Raw genomic sequence first — 25,912 nt, forward strand, 5'->3', positions numbered from 1 at the left:
ACCTTTAATACAGAGTGTTTTTTCAACAAAAGTATATAAGTCATGTTGAACGATCACCAGATCACCACCCATTTCTTATCCTTAAATAATTTAAGATCAAAATGATCATGCAATTTTTTTTCGAAAATATTAAAGTTTATCTTAAAATTCGGTCAGTATGAAATGAACTACAGGTTCACTTTGAGAAATATGGCTTAGGTAAGGGTTGAAAATTGAAAAACGCACTTTTTATGCAAAACAATAAACTTAATCTTCTTTAAGTATTTATAAGACCAAGTGATATTTCTGTCGCAATCTGTACTCTGGAAATAAAATTCTTAGGGAACTGATATTAGCAGATATGAAGGAAAACATTTGTTTCGGAAACGATAAATCCATCACACACTTTACTAAGCGTCCTTGTTGTTACAGAGGCCCAGTACAGCCAACTCTGTGCGCTATGCGAACACCCAGAAATCTGCGACTATCCTGACAACTTCAGCGGCTATGAGGGGGCGCTGCGGTGCTTGGCACATAATGGTGGACAGGTTGCATTCACTAAGGTCATATACGTGCGCAAATTCTTCGGAGTAAGTTAACCAACTACTATTAAAGCTAGCCTTGTCTAACATGACTACATTGACTACTCTACGGGACTAAGATGTCATCATCAATTATCTTCATAAAACTAAAGATATCCTTTGCCTCCCCTGTGAGGAGATCCTCACAAACCAGTTCCGTGCTTTTCTCAATTCATAGGTTCCCTGATATCATGACCGAATTCCCTTGCTGCATTATTTGGTTCCCAACTTCCCAGTCGTCACCCTCGTGCTAGTTAAAAACATATGGTAATATTGGTGATATGGTTCAACTAAATCCGTAAAACCCACCGTTTTGTCCTCAGTTACCAGTCGGAACCATCCCAGCCAGCCAATCCTCTGAAAACCCCGACGAGTTCGCGTACCTCTGCGCGGACGGGTCCAAGGTTCCCATCCGAGAGAAGGCCTGCTCATGGGCGGCGCGGCCTTGGCAAGGCCTGCTGGGACATAACGATGTGACCGCCAGTCTGACGCCATTGAGGGAGAAGATAAAGCAACTTGCTGCTGCTGGTACGTATGAGACTCATGAAGCAGTTTGAAACAGGATGAAATTTTTGAAAGCTGCATTAAACACTACGAAAAGCATAAGACCTCAACCGAGGGTAAGTATTTACCCTCGGTTGAGGGTTATTTAGCCCTGCCTGGTTGGTATGGGCATGTGATGCAGAGACCTGAAAGTCGTGCGACAAACGGGATATAAAGTATGCTGTGAAGAGGCAATTAGACATCAGGTACTCCACACAATGATTAGATGGACTATGAGGATAAAAAAATAGGAAAAGAAAAATAGGAATTCAATATCTAACTGAAGGCATTTTTGATCTGGATTAGAATTTATTATTTTTTAATATGTTGTACCAAGAGATCAAAGGCCTTGCTTATAAAGATTTCTCTTTTATTCAGATTCAGATTTACGGGGTTTCGCTTTCACTATATTTATGCCCAAACACAATTAACAATGTGCAATGTCGCGACGGAATCAAAAAAACTAAAAACAACTTCTAGCTGGAGTGCTGGCATATTTTACAATCAAGACACAAACTAACCATATTCGTGCAAGTTGCACGACGAAATAAACAAACTATGTAAATAAGTTCATGTACCTGTGGATATCTAGGTTTAATTTATTTGTCTGGTCTGGTGCCGCAATACTCCATTCAACCCGGACGATTTTTTACCGAAAACATTAAATTTTAATCTCAACATTTGAATCACCCATGTCATTCATGACGGAGTTTTGTTACACCTGTGACGATAAATATGATGTTACGATTTACACCGAGGGAGCCAAGTTACCATGAAGCGACCACCATTTCGGCTTGGAACGGTCGACAAGAAGCGTTTGCTTGGCCAGTGTTTTTTACTATGAACAACTAATCTCAATAGTTGTAAAATTTCGAAAAATCCTGTCGGCCACTTTCATATAATTTGAAAAATATTTCCGTTGTCTGATGTTATCTCATGTTATTGTATATTAAAACGCCGCTTGTCCTTCACGTTTGTTGTTTTCTTTTCCTATTTTGTGAAGTGGGTTCAACACTTTCAACATGACCAATAAAAATGATGCATTGCATATTCTTAATATTAGGCATTTACTTCCCCAAATAAAGTGAATCATTAATAATCTCTATTGACTCGACTAAAAGCGAAACTTGCATGCAAGGTCGTCTGGTTTGTATTGATATTGATCCTCTGTCCTCTTGAATATTCGTACAAGGTACTTATAAAAAGTAAATACAATTTTAATTTTACGGCAGTCTTAAAGCCAATTTGGTCTTAAGTCTGCCGAATAAAATTCAACGCTGGATCAGTAGGATGGAAACATTAGCGTTTATTTATTTAAGCAAACGAGCAGACGAATCACCTGATGGTAAGCGATTACCGCCGCCCATGGACACCCGTAACATTAGAGGGGTTGTAAGTGCGTTGCCGGCCTTTAAGATACGCTCTTTTCTTGAAGGTCTGAAGGTCGTATCGGTCCGGAAATACCGCAGCCGACATTCCACAGTTTAGCTGTGCGAGGCAGAAAGATTCTGGAGTAACGGACAGTTGAGGACTGCCAATCGTCTAGCGTAACGATGTTAAAAAAATACTAGTTATTTTTAGGTTGGGGTGACATTAGGATGTCAACTGCCTATGCATTATTGCTGTAGCGTTGATGCTGCTGGCTTATCTATCTCCCAATTACCTTCATAAAATGTTCTGGTTACGTAGCCAACGTGCCAATCGATAACGCTCCGTAGCGAACGAAACGCAACTGTCACTATCACACTAATATGGAAGAGTGATAGAGAGATGACTACGCTAACGCTACGGAGCGTTAACGATCGGCATGTTGGCTAAGCCCCCAGTTCACTTAAGTGAAGGATTGGGTCATAATAACGGCAGTAATGCGGCGCCGAACGTCAATTTAACTATCAAGTAAATAGGGTTGTTTCCAATTTTTTGAAACGCTTGTATTACTTACGTTCTATATATTAACTAAAATTTGCCCTAAAATTCAACTTTTATACTAAAAACGGCTTTAAATATGTTAAATTAACAAAATATATTTTGACAGATGCTTTCGCGCCCAGAACGCTCTTTGAAAATTGTGTGACGTCACAGTTTACGGTTTGACACATAACTACATACACACGTAGAAGATACGAACTGTCAACTGACATTTGTCATTTGTTGTTTATCGCCTAAATGTCAACAGTGTCAATCCGAGAGTTGTGACCTCATCAGAATCTTCAATGACGTTTCGAGCTTGGTCACGTGACGTGTGCCAAAAGATATTTTAAATTCGATATTTACAAAAATATGGTCATTACAGGTCCCCTAAAAGTAGTTTATCATTTTCTTATAATCCAAAATAATTTATTGGAATACAATTCTGCCCTAAGATTTGTAGATGGAAACAACCCTATTGACAGATACAACGCCGACATCAAGGCCGCAGCAGTAATATCGCAAAAGTAATGCAGCTGCAGTTGATATCCGAATGTCATCTTAAGCTCTTTTTGTGTGCCTCGGCATGCAAAACAAACGACGAAGGTAAATATATATCTTCGTGTTAAACAACAAGTAACCTCTAAGCAAGTAGATATGTTCGCCTCTCGCTCTCGCGGATCGAACCCACAATCCCGCAACCTCAGACTTTCAGAACAAACAGAAGATATCTTCTTGGAATTGTCCAAGAGTTATAACCTTGTAAACAAGCACATTTTCACCTCATTTAAATAAGTACTACTGAAGTTCAAAAGATTCACTAGCCTAGTAAAAGCAGTAGCCTAATAAAAACTGAATCGGTAGGTACTTCACGTAAAATACTTTTTACAAAATCCCGTTTTTCACCAGGAGCCGCCACAAAGCCCCTACCAGACTGGTTCGCCAACGTGCTCGGCTTATCAGAGAAGATACACCATGTAGCTGACAACATTCCTATCGCACCTGCAACCTACCTGAAGAAAGCCAACTACACTGAAGTCATCGAGAGGGGGCACGGCGCGCCAGAACCTGTAGTCAGGTATTTACTTACATAGTTTTTCTTCCTAGTAATTTCCCATCTCTCTCTCTCTCTCTCTCTCTCTCGCTTAGTCAAATGCAATGGGATGGGCCAGTCGAAGACCAATGGTGCCAGCATTGGTTTACTTGCAGTCCGATTCTTTGATGGATAACCTGGGATAGATGGCACTGGATTTTTTCTTTCTCGATTGCCTTCTATAGACCGAAAAATAATTTTCACCACACGAACTGGTAAAGACCCTCTTGATTGTTCAAAAACTAATGAGAAAGTTGCATTTATCCACGTGTGGGGCAAAGTAATCAGATGCAAATTTTGAGTAGTTTCCTTATGTTCGCTGGTAGAATTGACTTTTAAATGATCATTTTGGATGATAACTCGTCGCTACGCTCGTGGTTCAATTTTGGAATCTTTCGCTTGCTCGGGTATCAATATTAGCACGAGCGGTTAAACAACAACTTTGCCCCCCTTGTAAAACAAATAACTATTGTCTCTCCAGGCAATACGTAAGTTGGGAAATTCACAGACAGAGTTTCTAGTTACCCTATAATCCTATCCTCCAAGTAAGTAAAGTACAACAAAATGAAATGAACTAAGCAATGTTGGCCAACGTTAATTACAAATTGTTAATTGACCACTAACCATTACAAATTGAACCGTAAACTGTAACCGTCACTTACGGTTTGCGGTTCAATTAACGTTCGGCCAACACTAACGCTAAGTGGCACAATACAACGGCATAAGATTTTCCACAAGTATTAAACCACTAAATATTAACCCCCTTATTCATGACGCCTTAAGATCCGTGTACTATGCGCATTTCCACTCATTAATATCTTACGGGACGATAATATGGGGAAACTCGACAGATGCAAGACGAGTTTTAGTTATTCAAAAACCCGCACTACGTATCTTGGCCGGAGTGAATGACACTCGTGTAGACATCTGTTAGTAGAACATCGTATTATGACGCACTTTGCCTTGTATATTTTTGAAATCATTATGTTCGTTAGAAATAATATATCAGATTTCAAACGCGTTCATGTTGAGGGTATAAATGTCCGTTCGACGGCACGGCTGAGAACTGTTCCCCGCCGTATGGCCTTAGCTCAAAAAAATCCTCATGTGATAGGACCTACATATTATGAACGACTTCCAGCCGATATAAAAAGTGAACTGTGTGATCAGACATTCAAACGCCGATTGAGAGATTTTTTGTTGGATAGACCGCTGTATTCTGTTAATGAATGTATGAACGATGAATAGATTTTGACGATCCTCTAGGATACTATCTTGACATTATTTTAAAATACTAGTATCCTGTAATAATTAAATTTTTGAATTGATATTTTATCGATTATGTTTTTGTATATCTGTTTTGACGACCATAATATGAATTCTTGTAGATTGACATGCCTGCAATTTATAATGTAATCTGTATTATGAAATAAATAAATCTATCTATCTATCTATCATAAACCATCATAACAATACGTCGGAAAGGGACCAACGATTATTAGCGGCATCGTAACTTTAGTAGCCGTTTATGAATAAGGGGTTATGTAACTCGTCTCTAAGATAGATAAAGTTCTAAATGCAGTAACTAATTATCTTCCACCACAGTTTGAACGGACACGTACTTCTCTAACACGGTACTTGCCCAAAGTCTCAAACAACGTCAAACTCGTTCATAACTTGAAGTTTCACAAGCGCCCCTAGCCTGTCCAACGCAAACTTGAAGATCTAAAGCTTCGCATTAACCTTTTAACCTTTCGCCCTATTGACATACTCGAGGTATTTCCTGGCAGTCATAAAATCCAATCTGAAATCTAATACCATACACATAAGGCTCAAATTACTGGGGCTCATTTTTACAGAGTCGGAGCGTATTCCGTATGCGTATCGTGAACGGGACGGATCGGCTGAAAAGATGTTTTTATCGTCCCTTTTCAATGTCGGAACAAATAGCTGCTATATTTATTGAGACAGTAAATGAGTATGCGAACGCTATAAATAAGTATACTCGTCGAGGTAGATAAATGGTACGTTGAATGAATCTAAAGTAGCAATTTTTCCGGTTTTTACAAGCTTTTACTTGCCCTGTTAGTACCTATGTAAGTAAGTGAGTGGATTACTGTGGGTCAAATCTTAGAAGCTACATTTGACCCACTTCCCGATTTCCAATTGAGCTGAAAATATGCACCTTTTTGTAAGTCGGGCGACAATGCAATATTATGGTACATACCATCGAGCTGATCTGATGATGTAAACAGGAGGTGGAACTCTGTAATGACTGAGGGACTGATGAGTGTGTTTGGGATTTTTTAGAATTGTCTCGATGAGTATTAGTTGCCTGTGGTAAGAAATGCAGTCAGCGACAAAAGCTTGTACCTAAAATTATATTCTTGCAAAAACTTAGTGTAATGAAATATCAGAATTGTTTCTTAATATGGTAATTGTGAAAAAAAAGAATCATATTCATTGTACGAGACATATGCGACAGCTCGTAACTTTCAGACTAGTTTGGAAAACAGTTCAAAGATTTTTAAGAATTGCAGTTCACCCGAAACAGTTAAGTTACAAGTTGCGGTCCTTCTTTGAGAAGTTCATCTTTTAAAGTTTAAACTTTCGTCTCCAGTTTGTTTAAATTAAATTCTTGTACAGTCAGCATCAAAAGTAGCGGATCAAACAAGGTTTCAAAAGTATCTACCATTCTGAAACAGCTTACCAAAATGTGGTGGTTCTATATGTAGAATACTTAAGACGGTAAAAGATATACTTTTGAATGTAAATTTTACAGATTTATCTATATTTGGAAAAGGTATCTGGAATATCAGATACTTTTGGCGCGTTGTTTCATCCGCTAATATTGATGCTGAGTGTACGGAAAAGTGGCATGTAGAAGACAGGTTTTTTAGGAGCCACTTGCATTATTTCGGTAGTTTCCGTAGAAATATTGTACGAGCTTTTATTTTGATTAGTAAGAACACTAATTTCTTTCCCGACACCAACAAACATTTGACTCACAGATACACTCATGCATATACTATACGTTGTTCGACTGAAATTTAAATTCAACATGGAACCAACGCTTTTAGAAGACCACATGTAAGTATGTACCTACTAAAGAAAGTTAACCTTTGTTTCAGACTGTGTGTGACATCAAACGTGGCGCTCGCCAAATGTCGAACCATGTCGACATTTGCGTTTAGCCGCGACATCCGTCCCAGGCTCGATTGTACGCAAGAGGCCACTGAAGCGGAATGCCTTAAAAACGTATGTAAACACACAAAGCAAACTTTCAATATGTACACACAAACAGAAGTCACGCCCGAACCCCTAGTGTACATTTATTCGATAGCGAGACGTGACGTACGCGCGCCAAGCGGGATGTTTTGGAAACTCAAAATCAAACGCGTACGTCACGTCTCGCTATCGAATAAATTTACACTAGGGGTACAGATCACTACATAATTAAATATGTCGTATGAGTTATGGTACACGGGACGTAAATTGCTGGGATCTAAAACTAAGGGACAGTTGCACGAACCACAATTAGCGGGCTTATCGACGTCATTCAGCTTTGTCAGCAGTGAACTATGAAACTTCCTATACAACGTACTTAAAAAAACGGACAAGTGCGAGTCAGACTCGCCCATCGATGGTTCCGTACTTTTTAGTATTTGTTGTTATAGCGGTAACAGAAGTACATCATCTGTGAAAATTTCAACGGTCTAACTATCACGGTTCATAAGATACAGCCTGGTGACAGACAGACGGACGGACAGCGGAGTCTTATTAATAGGGTCCTGTTTTACGCTACGTATGGAACCATAAAAACGATGACAGACCCTTAATCAATCTAAATTATTCTAAATATATCTAACGAACTCAACCAATATATTCTATTAATACCAGGTTTTGTACTCAAGGAAACATCTATGACGAAAATCCAAAAAATCCTAAACTATTCATGAGACATACCCATAGATAAAATTCAATTACACAGGTCCAAGACAACGGCGCCGATCTCGCCGCCGTCGATGACATGAAGGTGGCACAGGCTGCGAAGAAATACAACCTTCACCCAGTCTTCCATGAAGTGTATGGAGAGGATAAAAAACCGAAATACGCTGTGGCTGTTGTAAAGAAGAGTTCGTCGTTCCAGAAGATGGAGGATTTGAGAGGAAAGAGGTAAGTTCTGAAAAAATACCGTATATTGGGGCAATGTATCTGATCGGAGCAGCAGCAGGAGGTACAAGGGGGAGAAAAAATGTGGATAGTGAGGAAATTACGATAGGTACCCATAGCCAATGCTATTAATACATACCCCTACCCAACCTTCCCAATCCCATACCTTTACCCAATCTTCCCTAAAGTATATAGGGCGGACAACAAACCGAATTACGTTTTGGATGACTTCGGCCTCATCGTGTCAGACGATGGAGGGCTTGAGAGAAAAAAGGTAACTTTAACAAAAAATATTATAAGTATTAGAAATAAAGATGCCATTAGGAGCAATTAGTACATAATATAGACGTTGAAAAATGAAGTAGAAAGTGAGATATGTAAACAATATGACAATATTCATCTCCCCAATCTTCCATAAGATGTAACTTTTTTACCTAGGTATTGGCTGTGGCATTTATAAATGTTGCTATGTATTTTTCATGTCACTTTAATTATGATGTCACTGTAAATGTTGTACTGACTTGTGAAAGAGCCCTTTAAATTTTCAATATAGCCAAAGGGCAGCATGACACATTGACAATCCCCTTTGCCTTGAATAAACCCATCAACATTAATAAATAAAAGCCGCCAAACCAAAACAAGTTTCATTAAACTTGACAAGATTGATGATTATAAAATACCTACACAAATTCAGATGCAATTTAACGTTTCGATATTGACGTAACGTTCATTAGTCATTACAAACAAACCCGATTGGACGCATTAATTCGAGTGTAATTAAGTAAACACAAATGTTGGACGCGTTAATTACTAGCGGACTGCTAAAAGCTAAAACTTTACTTAATTAACTAAGATACTTGTGCCTAATATGGCCTATCGTTGTTTTTAATATTACATTGCACATTGCAGTTTTGTCTACATTTTCAATTCCATTTTTATTGAGATACCAAGTGAGATCATTATTTTTAGTAAAAATATCTTAAAATATATAGTTAAAATATAGGTACACTATAACAGGAATGTCAATAAATTAATAATAATTAAGAATTAATTAAGTAATTTAAATTAGAAAGAAGTGAAAAAAACAAAATACAATAAAATAAAAGCAAATAAAATTAATTTAAAAATTAAAATTTAAAAATGTTTAAATAGGTATTAATTAATTAGTCTATGGTACTAGCGAACATGGACTAACTAAACCAACTTTCAGGTCATGCCACGATCCTTACGGAAGCTTCAGCGGCCTTGACGCGCCGGTTTACTACCTCATAAACAAAGGACTTATCACGCCTGACGACGTAAGTACAATAGTAAACCTTAATTTAAAGGATTAAGCGTCAAAGTTCCTTAACCATGATGGGTTGGTGAAGTTGTGTCAGATCAAACCAAAATGTGATATTTATGATTTTGAAATTTTTACTGCACTTCCCATAAACAAGGCGACCATAATATAACACCCAATCGTGTAAGTACGATATTAAACTTTAACATATGGCGCAAAGAACCAAAGTTCCTTGGCTTAAAGAATTAAGTGACCGTTAATAGAAACGGGATGGCGCCCAACGTGGGACTGTGAAGATAACTTTTTTATTCATGGCCAAGGAAAAGTTTACGGTTTCTACAAGGACCTTTTATTCAAGCTGGATATTCCTTTTAACGCCTCGTCCCCGTAGGTTCGTGTTCCCACTCTCACTGAGCGTAAGCGTGAGCGAGATGGATATGCGTGCTCGAGACCGCGGATATCATGGTTTTAAAGTTTTAATTTGTTGTTAGTTTTAAAAAAGGAAATAGTTGTTGCTGAGTTCCCTCAAAAATTAAATTGCGCATTTTAGAAGCAATTTTCAGATTTTTAACTCTTGTGCATAAATTGTTACGAATTTTCCAAGTGCGTTTTAGACATATATATGTTCGTGATTTTTTTTTTCTATCGAGCGATAGTCAAAAATCAAGAATCGAATTGCTGAAGTCCCTAAAGAAAATGCTCGAGGTAGCTAATTAAATTTTTGGCAACCATATTGTTATCTAAAAAACGCACCTTGCGCCATTTTGTTAAGAGGAATTCCTAGTTGCGATTTTTCCATACAAACGCTCTCGACTGATTCCTCCCTGGATTTTTAACCTAGAGCAGTGATTTTTTCAAATAATATCAATATCATCAATATCTGTGCCGCTATGTTTTGCTTTTTTGGATTATTTTATTTTGAAGAAAGATACAGCGCCTCGAAAATCGCTAAAACGGCTCAATTGAATTGGCTGTAAAAAAAGGCACAGTATACAAATATGACAAAAAATATCCAAAAAATCAAAACATAGCGGCATAGATTATTTCTTCCTCTTGCAATTTCCAAAATTTCATAATGATTAGTTGCGTTTTGGAGGAGGAAACAGTCGAGAGCGAAACCTCGATTTTTGAGTTTTTTGCGAGTGAATTTCGGTCCGAGCTGCAGTTGTCCCTATCGCACGAATTGGAGGCGGAGACAGTTTCTAAATATACGTACACAGAAAGAATAGTGATGGGCATAACATCCTTATAGGGATTGCAGAACCGGTACTGTTTTAAAGAACCGGGATTTCCCGGTACTATCGGAACTGGTCTAATTATTTCATTATTTTAAATAAAACGACAGCATTTTGCGATTTGATCACCTTTCGTAGTATAATTTAATAATCACATTTTCTTTTATTACGTAGTAGGCATTTTTTTTTTAGAAATATAGTATTTTACATTGCTCACACTTGTGCGTCACAAGTAAAAGATAACTATTTTGATGTTTGCCACTAGATAGCAAATTTAATGAAATTACATTGACGAGGGGATTTATATATAAGTATCGCAGTCGTATTGTATAATCCGCCGTATTACATTACGGCTAGCCGATATCACAATAAGGGCAATTTTGAAATGCGGCGGTTCAACGATTAAGGTATGTTGGGTAAATACCGGATGCGGGTGAAGAACGTAGGACATTAATTTCCCCCTAATTTGGCTTTATTTTTTAATGTTGGCAACATTGTGTAAGACGCCATTTCATTGCGCCTCGACTGTCAGTGTCCCCGCGTCGCTCAGGGAGTCGGGCTTGTGCTATGTGCAATCACAGAGAGCAAGGTAAATTTCGCGAATTCTTCCTTCTATCCGATCTTCGCTCTGTAATTTATTTTGCGTATTGTGATGAAACTGTGTTTGTTTTTGTAATTGTGTTAACAGACCTAGCACTGTTGTAGACCGATATCCGATCTTGACCCTTCCAGGTAAAGATCGGACCAGAAACAATCAGATCTTTACCTATTTAAAAAACAGCAGTGATTTCATCAAATTTTCTTCAATTTACCTACTGACCTTAATTATCACATTTATTGTTTTCTTGATCACACTTTCGTACCATTATTTTTTTTATCCAGTACCACTACCAGCGCGACGGTTACTGACAATGTAATTTTTTTAATTTCCGCAACCCAAAGGTTGCCTTTTAGCGATAAGACCGCATGTTGTTTACCTGTGCTTATGTGTATGTTTTCTTTTGTATTGTTTTCTTTTATTGAGGTGTGCAATAAAGAGTATTTATATTGTATAGGGATGATGATACATGTTGAAATTTATAACAAAATCGAGTAAAATAGATAGCAAATGAGCAATTTTTCGCAATAAAGTACCTACACATACGGATGCATATGTAGATGTGCACGCATACATACATTGCTAGTTTCGGATACAAAATAGAGATAGGGCTTCGAAATTAGTTTCCTTAAAATGCTTCAAGAGGGCTCTCTTTTCCTATATATTTACTTTACTCTTTACATACGATCCTTAAATTTTATCAAAAAAGATTGTATATCAACTATATATATATACATAATTGCAAAATTAAACCAACAAAATCGCAATTTTAATTATTTTCGATACTTCAAGATGGGCTCTCAGTGACCTTGACCTTGTTAAAGAAATACTTAGTCTTTTTGATTTCTAAGTTTGATTCTTATTTTTTTGGCGACCTTCATTAAAAATGACTGGGGACGATTATTTTTTATTATGATTTTTGTCCCTCCTACTTAAGTACTTAATATCTTCCAGTACATTCCATTCAATAAACAGTACATTTACACTTTCCCTAAACCTGTACAGTTCACGAAATCTTAAATTGTCAAAACTTCGCAACGTATCTATTATTTTAGTGGTTTTTTTTTATTACTTCGGGTAAACCTTACAATAAGAGGTTTCTTAGCACATTGTTTACTTATCAAATTGCCTTATGACATAGGTATCAAAGTTTGAGAGCCACAATTTTACCAATTTTTGTATCAGGGTTAAGATCGGATACAAAAGGGTAGACACCGGACCTATTTCTTTGTGATACCTTATTCTCTTTCCATTAGAAGCAACTTTTTTTCACCATCCAATGTTCTCCCTTGATGGCAAAACACTCGTTACCCTAAAAAAAAGTATGTCTCATCTTTACACAGGTACAAAACTAAAACCGTTCTATATTGAAGATTACCAAAATTCAGACCGAATCTACGGTTATTATTTAACGATTCGCTACGTACTTCAAGAATCTGTCACGTGTTGAGATCTCAAAAAAACATTTTTTCACGAGTTCTCTCAATTGGTCCCAAAATTGTCCGGCATTATTTTATTTAATCATTTATTTCGGATAACAAGACCCATACATTACTTATTACACAATATAATAATAAAAACAGAAACATTTAAAAATTAATAATAATAAAAAAAAAAAAAAAAAAAAAACATACTATCCCAACATACTTTACCCAGATTGTCATTGCGATACGTTCTTCAATAAGGCGGCCCAAGTTTAGCCCCATAGTACTACAAGTTAAATAGATTGTAGTTTAACCATAGGTATATTAATTATACCTACTTACAAAATTTCAGAACACACCATGATCACTCCCAACTTACTGATACGGATAGGTACAGTCAAGTGTAAAAATATAGGTGTACACATCTTACTCAAAAATATGTCCCATAGCATCTTATTTCAGTGTAATAAGAGCGTAGTACCATATTTATGAGACGATTCTTTCGATACATATTTTTGCACTTGACTGTACGACGACAACCGAAGCTGAGACATCATTCTTTTTTGCAGTTTTTACCTATATGGTAATTAATATCAATCAATCAATCAATCATTTATTATTTCGTCATCATAGGTGTAAAATACATTTAGTACAGGTGATAGGGTGTTTGGTATTAGGGTGTAATACATACAGTATAATATAAAAATGAAAAACAATATTACGTGGTAACAACAAAAACAACTTGCGTCGGGCAGCGCAGAATAAATTCCGTCTGGCTCGCGGGCGATGTCGACGGAACGGCGCGCAATGAGCGAGCGCACGAGGCTCGCGTCTGTGTGCGCGCACTCACACTTAGATAGCTCCGGCTCCCGCCCACCGCAGCGCGACAGAAACATAGCTTCAAAAATTCGAGATTTGCAAAGTTGCTCAGCTAGGAATTGCTCTTAAGGCATGAGACCTAGCTTGAATTACGCCGCGCGTTAGAGTTGCCATCTCTCAGCAGATTCTCTGGAAAGTAGGTCTGACGTTGTGTTGAGCTACTTTCAAGAGAAAGAGTTTGCTAAGCAAGATCATATATCACGCCTCTACGAAATAGCCTGGACGGAATATCCAGATATAATTAAATATCCTTGCACTTGTGTGAAATGTCATATCATAAAAATGTTAACTGTTAAGGCAGTTTTCTTAAACCATCTATAAAAGTTATGTTTGGTAAAACTTACTCTGAGATACTCTTTCTCTCTGCAACTTTAATGGCGGCGTTTTCCAATTTTTATTGTTGCTTGGTGCAGTAGCCGCTTGCAATCGTAAAAATGCTAGTAATATTGCCATTTGAACAACTTTTATATTTGACTAGCGACCCGCCCCGCCTTCGCACTGGTAGTAAAGGTATCTGACTACCTATATTCGGTGTTGGCTATTTTGAACTTTATGTTATGTTCATCGATTATTCCGAGCCCCGTGATCCGATTAGAGTAATTCTTTTTTTGTTTGAAAGGCGTTACGTCTAAAGTGATCCCATATTAATTTGTTTTTGATCTGATTACGTAAGTGGGGGGTGTATTATGATTTTGGATGTAGGTAGTTAGAACTTAGTGGAAAAGACCATCGAGACTGAGAGGTGAGAGGTAGGCGTGGGAGGTTGAGGCAGAATTGCTTTAGAGTAGAGAATTCCAGCATTTACTTTTTCAGCAAACGAGTCTGGGGAAATCAGTACTATTCACATTACAAATAAATAAACTTTGTTTTTTTTTTAATACCTACATGGTAGTTGCAAGGAAACTTGCAACTCTCAGTAACCGATTTAAGTTGGTCGTATCGTGGTACAGGCAACATCAAAAGTAACGTATCAAAAACTATGCGTCAACAAAATATACTTTGGTAATTTTCTATAAGCTTAACAAAAAGAGACGTCTCGTCGTTGCAGAACTTTTGAACACAAACTTGTAATTGTATAGGATAAACCGTCTATTATTGGCCACCTTCTAATAACTGGCCACCTAAGTCACCTTATACTATAATGGCTAAAATAAGAATTCTATTTATCTATTCACACAATTCAAGTAAACCAAATAACGTTAGTTCTGAAAATTTACTTGGATTGTGCGAATATTAAACAGAATCCTTTTTAGGGTTCCGTAGTCAACTAGGAACCCTTATAGTTTCGCCATGTCCGTCTGTCTGTCTGTCTGTCTGTCTGTCCGAGGCTTTGCTCCGTGGTCGTTAGTGCTAGAAAGTTGAAATTTGGCATGAATATATAAATCAATAAAGCCGACAAAGTCGTACAATAAAATCTAAAATTTTTTTTTTTTTAGGGTACCTCTCCTACACGTAAAGTGGGGGTGAAATTTTTTTTTCGCTTCAACCCTAGAGTGTGGGGTATCGTTCGAAAGGTCTTTCAAAAGTAATAAGGGTTTTCAAGAAACATTTTTTAATAAAGTGAATATATTCGGAGATAATCGCTTCAAAAGAAAAAATAAATGTGTCCCCCCCTGTATTTTTTGAACCATAGGTCCAAAAAATATGAAAAAAATCGTGGAAGTAGAGCTTAAGAAAGACATTAAATGAAAACTATAGCGGGCATGATCAGTTTAGCTGTTTTTGAGTTATCGCAAAAAGTTTTCCCTTCATAGTAAAAAGACTTACTTTAATTAGGTACTGATTATGCAAATTTGCCTATTTGTTGAAGTCGGGTGAAAGGTACCGTTTCATCCCTTGGTTAACAATTTACTATACTTTAAGCTCCAGTTTAGCTTATTGTGACGGAAGAGTAACTACGGAACCCTACACTGAGCGTGGCCCGACATGCTCTTGGCCGGTTTTTTTTAGTATAAGGTGGCCAGTTTATTGGAAGGTGACCAGCATAGATGCATAGATAGATTACCTTATCACTATTTAGAAAAGCAGTCGAGTGTGGCAGATATTTTTGGCGCGTTGTTTCATCCACTAATTTTGATGCTGACTGTACCAATGTACAAAATAAGCATTTAGTACAATTATATATAGAATACTCAGTAATATTTCCTCCGCAGTGTGTGAAGAAAGTCGGCAACTTCTTCTCTGGAGGATCGTGCTTGCCGGGCGTCGACAATGTCGAAAACAATCCGAAAGGTTCCATTTACTAATTTATATTTATCTCCCATATTGCTGCATCACGATTTAATTTCATCGCTAGTAATTTGCAAATTATATTCGGCTTTTACTATGGACACCGATATTGTATTTTAATCTTTAGAATTTGATGTCATTTTTTTTTTTTTTTTTTTTTTTTTTTTTTTATATTACACTTATATATATTTCTAAAACCTAAATATAAAATACCTCCCCAAAGCTACCCGCTTCTGGAATACTCCCTAGGATGCTAGCAGCATTGCCCCTTTGCACCGCCAGGCTCAATCTTTGGGCAAAGAAGGAGCCCGCCCTGTGGTCGCCCGAGACACCTATTAGTCGGACCGACACTTCCTTCATAAATTGCTTTGTGTCGCTCGACCATGGGCCCAGTGTTTCTATGGCAAGCGCCGCAAATTCGTATTGGTCCGTTAGGAACGCATATTTGCGGCGCTTTAGTGTCTGGGCCTGGTCCGCGGCAGTCCCGGGCTTCCGGGCCGATCCTTCAACGTGGGACGGGGCTAGCGTATCGACGCAGGTAGCGTCCCACGCTAAAGGGCGGCCAAGGCTCCAAGGCACAAGAGTGCAGCCATCAGGTCTCTTGCCGTCGGTGGCAGAGAGGCCTGACGGCTCCAAAGTCGCAGGTAGGGAGGCGGTGCAAAGGGCGCGGCGGATCAGGTCGTTTAATGTGGCGTGCCTGTATAGTCGGCCTGCGCTCATTTGGCAGTGTAAGCCATGCCGTCCTAGAGCGTCCACAGGCTGGGCGCATCTACTACAAGCGTGGGGCTCGCATACCTTTAGGCCCAGGCGGAGGCAAACAGCGATGCGTAAGGCTGGTGGCTCTAGAGTCGAGCCAAGGTTTCGCGATGGAAGCGCATGCAGCCAATGCCCGGATTCCTTTTCGGAAACGGCTAATAGCCTCGCCCGTTCGTGGTCGTTATGGCAGTTTTGTAGTAGAAGTTGGTGGTGCGTTTTTATTTATTTTTAATTAATTTTTGATGTCATTCATAGTTATAGTAATATAAATATATTTGGCCATGTTTAACGTCACTACCTAATTTATGCTGACAGTACTAATAAAATCATCATTTGCTTTAAACTTAGCCCCTTGCCATTAAATAACCAGTTTTTTTTTACTATTACTACGAGTATATATTGCCTAGCTAACTTATGTAAATACTGTTAAAGATTCAGTGATATCACTTCCCCTCATCGGTGGAGCCCGACAGGCTCGCTCAACTTTGATATATTATATTTATGACATATACAAAATTCAAAATTGCTCGGGCTCCCTGGGCCTGTTCACCGCTGAGGGACACGAAAACAATGCTCCGTGACTTATGAGAGTTATGAAATAGAATAGACTGTACCTACTTACCTACTTTCATAGTAGGGACCTAAAGATCTGCAAGTTGCGCGGTTTCCAAAAATTTGGGAAAGTGCTCGGAAATATCAAGAAACCAAGGAAACTTTTACTTTAAAAATGGAAAAATACAATTCCCTAGAAATTTCAGAAATTTACCCAATTCGGCAAACTTTCCGACGGCACATCAGTATAGATACCTAAACGTAACTGTATGTTTTATAACTGTATACGTATATGTTTCAGGGGATGACGTAACGCTCCTGAAAAAGCAATGTCCAGCTGATACAAGTCCTCTTACTTGTCTTAAAGACGATCATGGAGATATTGCCTTTGTATCAAGTAAGTATACCTAATTGAATTACCTTTTCTCGCACTAAAAGCTAGGTGCTAGGTAATGCAAAAAGTTCGAATCTTCTCAATACAACATATTTCTTCTGCCATTTTCCCTTGCCTGTCTTGGACCACAACACCTAATCCACAAAATTAAGAGGGAAGTATGATCGTCCATACAAAAAGAGAAAACGTTTTTTCACTTCCAAATATTTTACATTCTCCATTACTTTTTCATTATGTTATTGACACAATGAAAAACTAGATTTTCAAAATTTGCAATACATTTTTTTAAAGCGAAACCTATAAACCTGGAATATACAAGATGCCCGTGACCATTGCGAGATATTTTAACGGTGCATTCCTGATGGCAACAGAAACAAAAAATGTTATGACTTTTTGTGAAATTCGACAAAAAAAAATTGTTTTTTTTTTCCTTTTTTTGAACACTCCTGTACATAAAACGTAATTTTTATTGATAAACACATAACCTAAAATTAACTAAAAAGTTTTTATTTGGGGATAGCCTCTCGAATACATTATTTTAATTTTTCGATGTCAATCAATAGGTATGTCCAGACTAGACCTCAAAGTGGCAATACCGCAGTCAAAAATGTGTTTTGTACCGACTTATGGCGAAAGAATGATTTCGAAAAACATTTAATTATCTCTGAAACTAAGCCCAGTCCAGACAATTTTATATGACATTTTAGTTTCTAAATATTACCAGGAAAAATGTCTCGCCATGCTCACGGGCACCTTGTATTATGCTGAAGCTATCGACATCAAAATTAAAGTGATGTTAAGATTTAGTTAGTAAAATTATGGGATCTCATAGAAAAAGTACCGTTATTTCGCTAGGATGGCAAAGATATTCTTCCCTCTAAACGAAAGGCACTACTTGATATTTATTTGGTAAATATTTAGATTTGTACAGGGTTCATATCCGGCCTCCGCCACTAGAGGGCTTGGCCACTATTTCATTAGTATTGATGACATATATTTCAGTTTATCTATAAGTACTTCGCAATACAACTGACTTTATCCGAGCTACTTAAATACTTGCCTACGTGAAGATGGAACTTGGAAGTATGTGAACGTCCATACAAAAAGAGAAAACGTTTTTCCACTTCTAAATATTTTCCATTCTCCATGATTCCTTTTTTTTTTCAAAATTTGCTATAAGTAGGTATAATTTTTTTTTAAAGTGACTCCTATAAATCTGGAATAAATATGCTGAAGCGATCGACATCAAAATCAAAGTGATTTGTTAAGATTTAGTAAGTAGAAAACGTTTTCTCCCGAAATGGAATTCCATAGAAATAAAACGTTATTTCGCTAGGATCGCAAAGCTATTCTTCCCTCTTAACTGTACTAGCTCCTATATTATCTCTCAGAAGGCGTGAAAATTCAAGGTTAATATTAATTTCCCACCAGGCACCGATTTAAGCAACTACGACGCCTCCCAATACGAGCTACTCTGCCTAAACCGGGACAGCGGACGCGATTCCCTCGCCAACTATGCAACCTGCAACGTCGCCATGATGCCTTCTCGCACCTGGCTGTCGGCCAAGGACTTTCTGTCAGATGTATCCATCGCTCATACACCGCTTAGCTTAGCCGAATTGCTGGATAAAAGGACAGACCTGTTCAACATCTATGGAGAGTATTTGAAGAATAATAACGTTATTTTCAATGTAAGTACACACAGGAATTTTCCATATTAACATTCATTGCTTCCATCAAACATTTGATAGTTAGGGTGTTGCCACACCAATCGATCGATTTGTCTAGGTAGAAACTATCGATCGACGCCGACTGTTCCATGTCGACTTCGATTGATGCCATGCCATCGATTGATTGGTGTGGTAACACCCTTAAATAGAAAAACGCTCAAGTTGTCTCTGATACAAAAAAAAAACATTTTTAGCTTATAAAACTAGTGAGTTTAATTTCAAAATAAATCTTTCACAGACTAATTTTAATCTAAGTAATAAAATCTTAGAGTGAGATGAAGTTAATATTAAAAGTACCTACTTATCTTTTCTCAGAATGCTGCGACTGGACTTGCAACCACAGAAAAACTCGACTTTGAAAAGTTCAAAGCAATCCATGATGTCATGTCAAATTGTGGAATCGCTTAAGTGCCATGTAGATTTACCGATTTACTAACTCTTATCTATAGTATGACCTAAGCTGACTAACATTTAAGTGCCTGTAATCATAGAAATTAAACAAAAAGTCTGATTTTAATAATTTTATTGCATTTTCTTACATGGAAAATAAATAAATAATACCAAAATGTAATGATGTTTTACTCTAATGAGAATGTATATTTATAGACAAGCTAGGAGAACAGTGATAGCCGTTGCTGTAGCCAACATAGCATAGCCGGTTGTGTAGACTTCCTTAATAGTCAGGCCCTTCGCAGTGTCCCAGTATAGATGCCTTAATCCGTTGGCAAAGTGGTATCCGAAAGGTGCAGCAAGGATAAACTTTGCTAGGAAAATAGTAGCCGGGGATAGGTTGAGGCCTTCGATCATGGTAACATAGTGGGAAACATCATTAGGAAGGGCTAACGCTCCCACACCTAATACTGTAGCGTACCCAGACAGCATCATACCTTAAAGAGAAAGTTTTGTTTTATACTTTGCCTGTAACTACTGGCAAAAAAAAAATCGAGTAGTTACCACCAAACCGAGATGGTGGTAACCAGTGGGATTTTTTTCCCAGTAGTTACCAGTGGTAAAAAGTGGGAAAAAAATCCCAGTAGTTACCACTGGTAACAACTTGGTGGTAACTAGTGGGAATAACCCCATGTCATTAATGACGCGACGCCACAACTGTCACAAGTGATCATGATGTACGAAATACATTGCCGCTCGAAAAAAATTAAAAATTAAATATTTTCTGGCAGTGAAGACTAAACTAAAAAAATCTTTCAGAATTGTTCTATAGCACTAAAACCTGTCTAGTTTAAGTTTGAGGTTATATCAAAAATACACACTGTATAAGCGAATGTTGATCCGCATATGAGGAAAGTATTTGAAAAAAATAATGCAGCATATGAAGTTAATATACAACCCAATTGCATTTGGGCTGCAAAAATAAATGCGACAACTTGAGTAATCATAAATTCTCATTTACATATATGTAACTTTATGATTACCTCTGCTCTTCAACCTTATTAATCAGTTTTACTGTATATTACAGTAGATTAAGAAAATAAACAGTCAATTAATATATTGCACAATCCAATCGTTTCTTAATTGCCAATTAGTAATTTCACTAAAATGTATAAGTACCTATTTTGAATGGCATTTAATGTCCCTCTAGCTCTTGCTTGTATCCTTATACGAGTAACCTAACAAGCAGGATGTTTTGCAGGCCTCGGTCACATATAATGAGAAAGTTCCATCCATATTTTCTACATCACTTATTATAAAACATGGTTTAATAAAGTAAACGTACCTTTGATACCTACTGTTGGGCATCCATAAGATGCAAACGAAATAATTGCATAAGCAATGCAATTATTATCCCTTTTAAATCCAACACAGAAAATTAAGTGACTTTCGAAACATGAAACCAAATAATTGCTAAGCAAATAAGTAGGTAATTAAATTCAAAATAACTCACCCGCAATTCTATGGGTAATAGACAACATGCTGGTCAGCTGAGGAGCATAGATTGTGAGATGCGGCGACATTGGGCGGTGCAGACGCTCATTCCTAATATCATGGTGTTCAATCTTCTCCGGCTCAAACTTTTTAAAAGTAATCTTAGGCACTCCCGCCGCCTGGGCATACTGAGCGGTCCCCAGCAAATTAGGCAGCCTGCTGATGTTACCGAGCACAGACCTAGCGCCCAATCTGTAAACAAGTCACAGTTTTAGCAATCACAAAAACAACCTAAACCTATTACATAATAATTTATTTACACCTTACCTGCCGCAACAATAGAAAGCCATTGTTTATTGTATTTGAGACACTGCAAGTCGTCGTAGCCTTCTGTAATATACACCACGAACCAGGAATAATCGAAATACTACAATTTTATTTCACGCATACAATATTTTGCACTCACCACTGAGTCTGACGAACTGGCACTGTCAGTGTCAAAAATAAAACGTTCCGTTCTACGTGGCGCTTTCTGTTTAGATATAAAACTAACGATTATTTATTTACAAAAACATTGTTTTGTTATATAGATATTTTAATATTCATAGTTAGTTGTGTCGTTGTTACACTTGACATTGGCAAAATCTTCATAGATTTGATGGAAGCCATATTGTAAAAGAAGTTTCATGCGTAAAACTAAAACGTAGTTTGGCAAGCCATTTCCGTCAATAGAAAAAGGTGGCAAATTTAAAAAATGTGTGAGTGAGGGTTGGTCTACCATACATAACCTAATTACAAAACTTTTTTACAAAGTGAGTTTACCAGGGTATATTGATAATGATTAATTTTAAGAAGAATATTTTGTACAACTGGTCTTTTAACTGTTTTCTACCTTACTGAAGCAAACAATATTTATAATTATGTATTTGAAGAAGCAGAATTAAGTTCTTATAGAAGTAAACATAGGTACGAGATCGAGTTTCGTTTCATTGGAAAAATAAATTTATATAACTTGTCAAGAACGAATATTGCTTTTTTCGGAGTATTAGCAATCAAAATCTAATAATGAAAATATACATTTATAAAGCTGCTAAAATAAGAGTGCTTTATAAAGCTGCTAAAATAAGAGTAATAATTGTTGCAGTGCCCAAAATAGCATAGCCAGAAGTGTAAACCTCCTTCATAGATAATCCCTTAGCAGTATCCCAGTAGAGATGTCTCAGCCCGTTGGCGAAGTGGTAACCGAAAGGCGCAGCAATTATGGCTTTTACTAGGAAGAGAGTTGCCGAAGACAAGTTGAGCTCTTCAATCATGGTTATGTAGTGGGATACATCATGAGGAAGGGCTAATGCTCCCACTCCTAGTACAGTAACATAACCTGACAGCATTATACCTAGAAAATATTGTTCTTTTATTAATTTCTCATGATCATACGCTCAATTGTAATTATAGCATTCTAATTTTAAGCAGATAATTAAAAAAGGGTTAAGAATTTGGTTATTCATGCATAAATTATATAAACAATAATTCTAGATTCTTTGTCGTATCATCAATGGACACTTTGGAACCTGTATGCGACTAGTTTCTGTTGTAACACTCATAATCTGGTCCATAGATCTGTTAATAAGATGGAAAATCACTATCGGCATGTAGTCATGTAATGTAGGTAACCCAGATATAAAAAATATTAGAAACTTAAACCCAATTTAACTCTGTGACGAATTAATAAAACTTTATAACACCTTACCTGTAGCTCTATGAGTAATAGACAGAATAGCAGGCAGCGGGAAGGAATAGATAGTCATGTGTGGTGATAGTGGCCTGTTCAGACGTTCGTTTCTAATATCATGATGCTCCATCTTCACCGGCTCAAATTTTCTAAACGTTATCTTCGGCACCGCAGCTGCCTGGGCGTATTGAGCGGTCCCTAGCAAATAAGGAAACCTATTGAAGATACTGCACATGGACTTAGCTCCCAGTCTGTGAACAACAGTTACGAAAACAACATTGGAAAAAAAACTATTGAACATTGAAAAAATTCACTACGGAAGACGTAATTCTGAATTAAACTTTAATATGATTAAAACATTTTATATTTACTAAATCTTTCCGCTACTGTCTTTTGATAAGTAATTAAATTTCACCAACCTGCCAGTACAATGTAGAGCCATCGTTGCAAATATTATTTGTGTTAGCGTAAGTCGTCGTAGCCTTCTGTAATAAATAATAGTTCTTGAAAGAGTAGAAAACACAAATTGTATTTTATAAACAAAAACAATAATATTTTTAACTCACCGCGGATTAAGTGCTCTAAACAGTGCCGGATTAAGATGTTTTGGTGCCCTAAGCATTTCTAGACCATGGTGCCCCCTGTCCCTAGAGTCATCATGATTATATTGAATTTTCTTGGTAAATTGAGTGACGTTCAATGCCACATTACTGTTGAAAATAGAATCATCAACCTGTCACATCATTTTATCATGGATATTGACAGTGCTGCAGCAGTAACGTTGTAGTTGGAACAGTAATGCTGCTGAAGTCGCCATCCGAATGCCACCTTTATCAAAGCGCCTATTTAAACGAAATGACCGAAATTACCTAATATATCATCATTACCATTCTGTGCTTGCTTTACTATGCGATTAAAACGTGTTTTGGTTCTCAATCCTCAAATAATCCCCAGTGTAGGCAACATGACTTATACACCAAGAGTACCCTGAAAGTTTTGAACAGTGTATTTAATTTATTACGGCCGTGCGATGCCATAAATATATAATAAAGTTAAAAAAAGCCGGAGGCCCAGAACATCCGACCGTGTCGGGAATCCGTGCGAGGCCGAAGGCCGAGCCAACCGATATCCACGTGTAAGCGAAGACATTGGCCGTGCTCCACGCAGGATTTTTCAACCTCTTAAGCTGTTGGGCTTGGCTCTGACTCAACTAATGGCCAAATTTAAAAAGCAAATTTTACGAAACGAGACTTAATCACATAGTACCTGGGCGACCGAGCTTTGCTCGGTTATAACTATTTATTGTACTATGGTGGTGTATAGGTGATAATCTTAACTACATTTTTTTACTAAATTAAACTTGTCTAAAACAATAAAAATTAAAAAAATTATATATAACATGAACATATAAAAAAAAAATGTTAGCCACTGGGCGAGATTCGAACCCGTAACACTCGTTTAGCAGTCCGCGTCTTAACCCGCTGGACCAGACGGACAGTGTCCGGCAACACGAAATTAGCGACCATATTCTGCGTCGAAAGAAAAACGCATAAAAACTCGAAAACACGCGTTTTCCTAAACATAAGACTAATCTAGATCGATTGTATACCCCCAAAAACCCCCATATACCAAATTTCAGCGAAATCGTTAGAGCCGTTTCCGAGATCCCGGAAATATATATACATATATATATATACAAGAATTGCTCGTTTAAAGGTATAAGATAATTAAGTTTAAAATTACCTCCGACGTTTTAAGGATGGCGTTATCCCCATGGTCTCGGAGAAGACTGGCTAAAGTCGACATAATTATCTTGACGTTAAAGGTAATTTTAGAACTTAATTAAACGCGATTAAGTCCCGTTTTCGAAAATAATAATGTGTAAAGGCAAAGTCTATGGCTGAGATTATAACAAGGCTGAAGACGCGGAGCATCCGATTGGCGCTTACGAATGAGGTTACAAAAGGTCGAGCTGCAAGAAAGCAGAGCCTGAAATTGATCAATGGCGAAGTGTGAACGAGGCCGAAGGCCGAGCTGCGAGAGAGGAAAGCTTGGATTTGGATCCATGGTCATAGTGTAAGTTTTTTTTTATGATACAGGAGGCAAACGTGCAGACGGATCACCTAATGGCAAGCGATTACCGCCACCCGTGTAAGTGAGGCAGAAGATCGACTTGCGAAAACGTTAAGTTTTAAAAAGTGTCTTTTTGATGTTAAAAGTCGAAAAGTCAAAAGCATTTATTTGTTGTTAGCCAAACATACAGTTGCTAACAGTTAGTTGTCACTTGATCATTCGGCAAAATGAAATTATGCGAAGAATTGGCTGCGAAATGACATTTGGCAATATAATTGCCGGCAATGATTTAGAGAACCTCTAGAAGGCCTAGCTCCGCATAAGACCTACCAACTGCAAAACAGTGGCTTGAAATCGAAGTTATGTAATCACCTGTATGTACTGCTTGGCCTTTGGATTTATTTGAATGCGCGATTTGATAGGATTTTTTTGGTTTTCGACCGTCGCGGGGCCCCTTATAACACTTAAAATATTGACAAGGTCGCAGGATTGCGGCTCGGCCTGGCCGACAAATCTAGCGTGCAAGAGAGCAAGTTCGCTACAAAATCGGTAGCCTATGTCGAAAAATCGGCTGACGGGTAGGCGACCCCGACTGCAAGATTCTTTGGCCATGAGCTTTGAGGGCCTCCGCGTAAGGTCGAATTAAAGGCCTATGTTGAAGACGTGCTTACGTGCCCTTACTCTCTTACTCTTACGGCCTTTCGTTTTCCTACTTGTACACGTATAAAAAGTTTCATAATACAATTTTTTTTTTTGCCTACGATTTTGGTGCCCCCCTGGACGTGGTGCCCTAAGCAAGTGCTTATTTTGCTTAAGGGTTAATCCGGCACTGGCTCTAAAGCCTCTAAATAAGTGACACTTGTCACGTGC

General features: G+C 37.6%; 2 protein-coding genes across 5 annotated transcripts in view; one reads left to right on the forward strand and one right to left on the reverse strand.

Moving 5' to 3' along the window:
* Positions 1 to 19,927, forward strand: part of LOC133522668 (transferrin) — a 39,091-nt gene extending 19,164 nt beyond the window's left edge. The window contains exons 6-15 of the mRNA XM_061858057.1: positions 412 to 569; positions 884 to 1,088; positions 3,921 to 4,089; positions 7,236 to 7,362; positions 8,096 to 8,280; positions 9,488 to 9,575; positions 15,849 to 15,927; positions 17,534 to 17,629; positions 19,058 to 19,317; positions 19,672 to 19,927. Of these exons, the coding sequence (XP_061714041.1) occupies positions 412 to 569; positions 884 to 1,088; positions 3,921 to 4,089; positions 7,236 to 7,362; positions 8,096 to 8,280; positions 9,488 to 9,575; positions 15,849 to 15,927; positions 17,534 to 17,629; positions 19,058 to 19,317; positions 19,672 to 19,764 (1,460 nt within the window). The 3' untranslated portion in view covers positions 19,765 to 19,927. The remainder of the gene's footprint in view (positions 1 to 411; positions 570 to 883; positions 1,089 to 3,920; positions 4,090 to 7,235; positions 7,363 to 8,095; positions 8,281 to 9,487; positions 9,576 to 15,848; positions 15,928 to 17,533; positions 17,630 to 19,057; positions 19,318 to 19,671) is intronic.
* LOC133522671 (succinate dehydrogenase cytochrome b560 subunit, mitochondrial-like) lies at positions 19,863 to 25,903 on the reverse strand. Of its 4 annotated transcripts, XM_061858062.1 has the most exons (8): positions 25,885 to 25,903; positions 23,536 to 23,548; positions 23,389 to 23,454; positions 22,988 to 23,220; positions 22,416 to 22,633; positions 21,707 to 21,772; positions 21,568 to 21,630; positions 21,337 to 21,492 (listed from the first exon to the last, which is right to left on the reverse strand). In XM_061858062.1, the coding sequence occupies exons 3-8, from the start codon at positions 23,409 to 23,411 to the stop codon at positions 21,481 to 21,483; spliced, it is 615 nt and encodes a 204-aa protein (XP_061714046.1). In that variant the 5' UTR covers positions 23,412 to 23,454; positions 23,536 to 23,548; positions 25,885 to 25,903; the 3' UTR covers positions 21,337 to 21,480. The 4 variants fall into 4 exon arrangements, with proteins under 4 accessions (XP_061714048.1, XP_061714049.1, XP_061714046.1 ...); XM_061858063.1 differs by lacking the exon at positions 25,885 to 25,903 and having other exon boundaries at positions 23,536 to 23,550; XM_061858064.1 differs by lacking the exons at positions 22,416 to 22,633; positions 22,988 to 23,220; positions 23,389 to 23,454; positions 23,536 to 23,548; positions 25,885 to 25,903 and adding an exon at positions 19,863 to 20,243 and having other exon boundaries at positions 21,260 to 21,492; positions 21,707 to 22,273.
* Between the last annotated feature and the right edge of the window lie 9 nt (positions 25,904 to 25,912).

This window comes from Cydia pomonella, chromosome 11 (genome assembly GCF_033807575.1).
Source record: "Cydia pomonella isolate Wapato2018A chromosome 11, ilCydPomo1, whole genome shotgun sequence".
In the NCBI taxonomy this organism is placed as follows: Eukaryota; Metazoa; Arthropoda; class Insecta; order Lepidoptera; family Tortricidae; genus Cydia; species Cydia pomonella.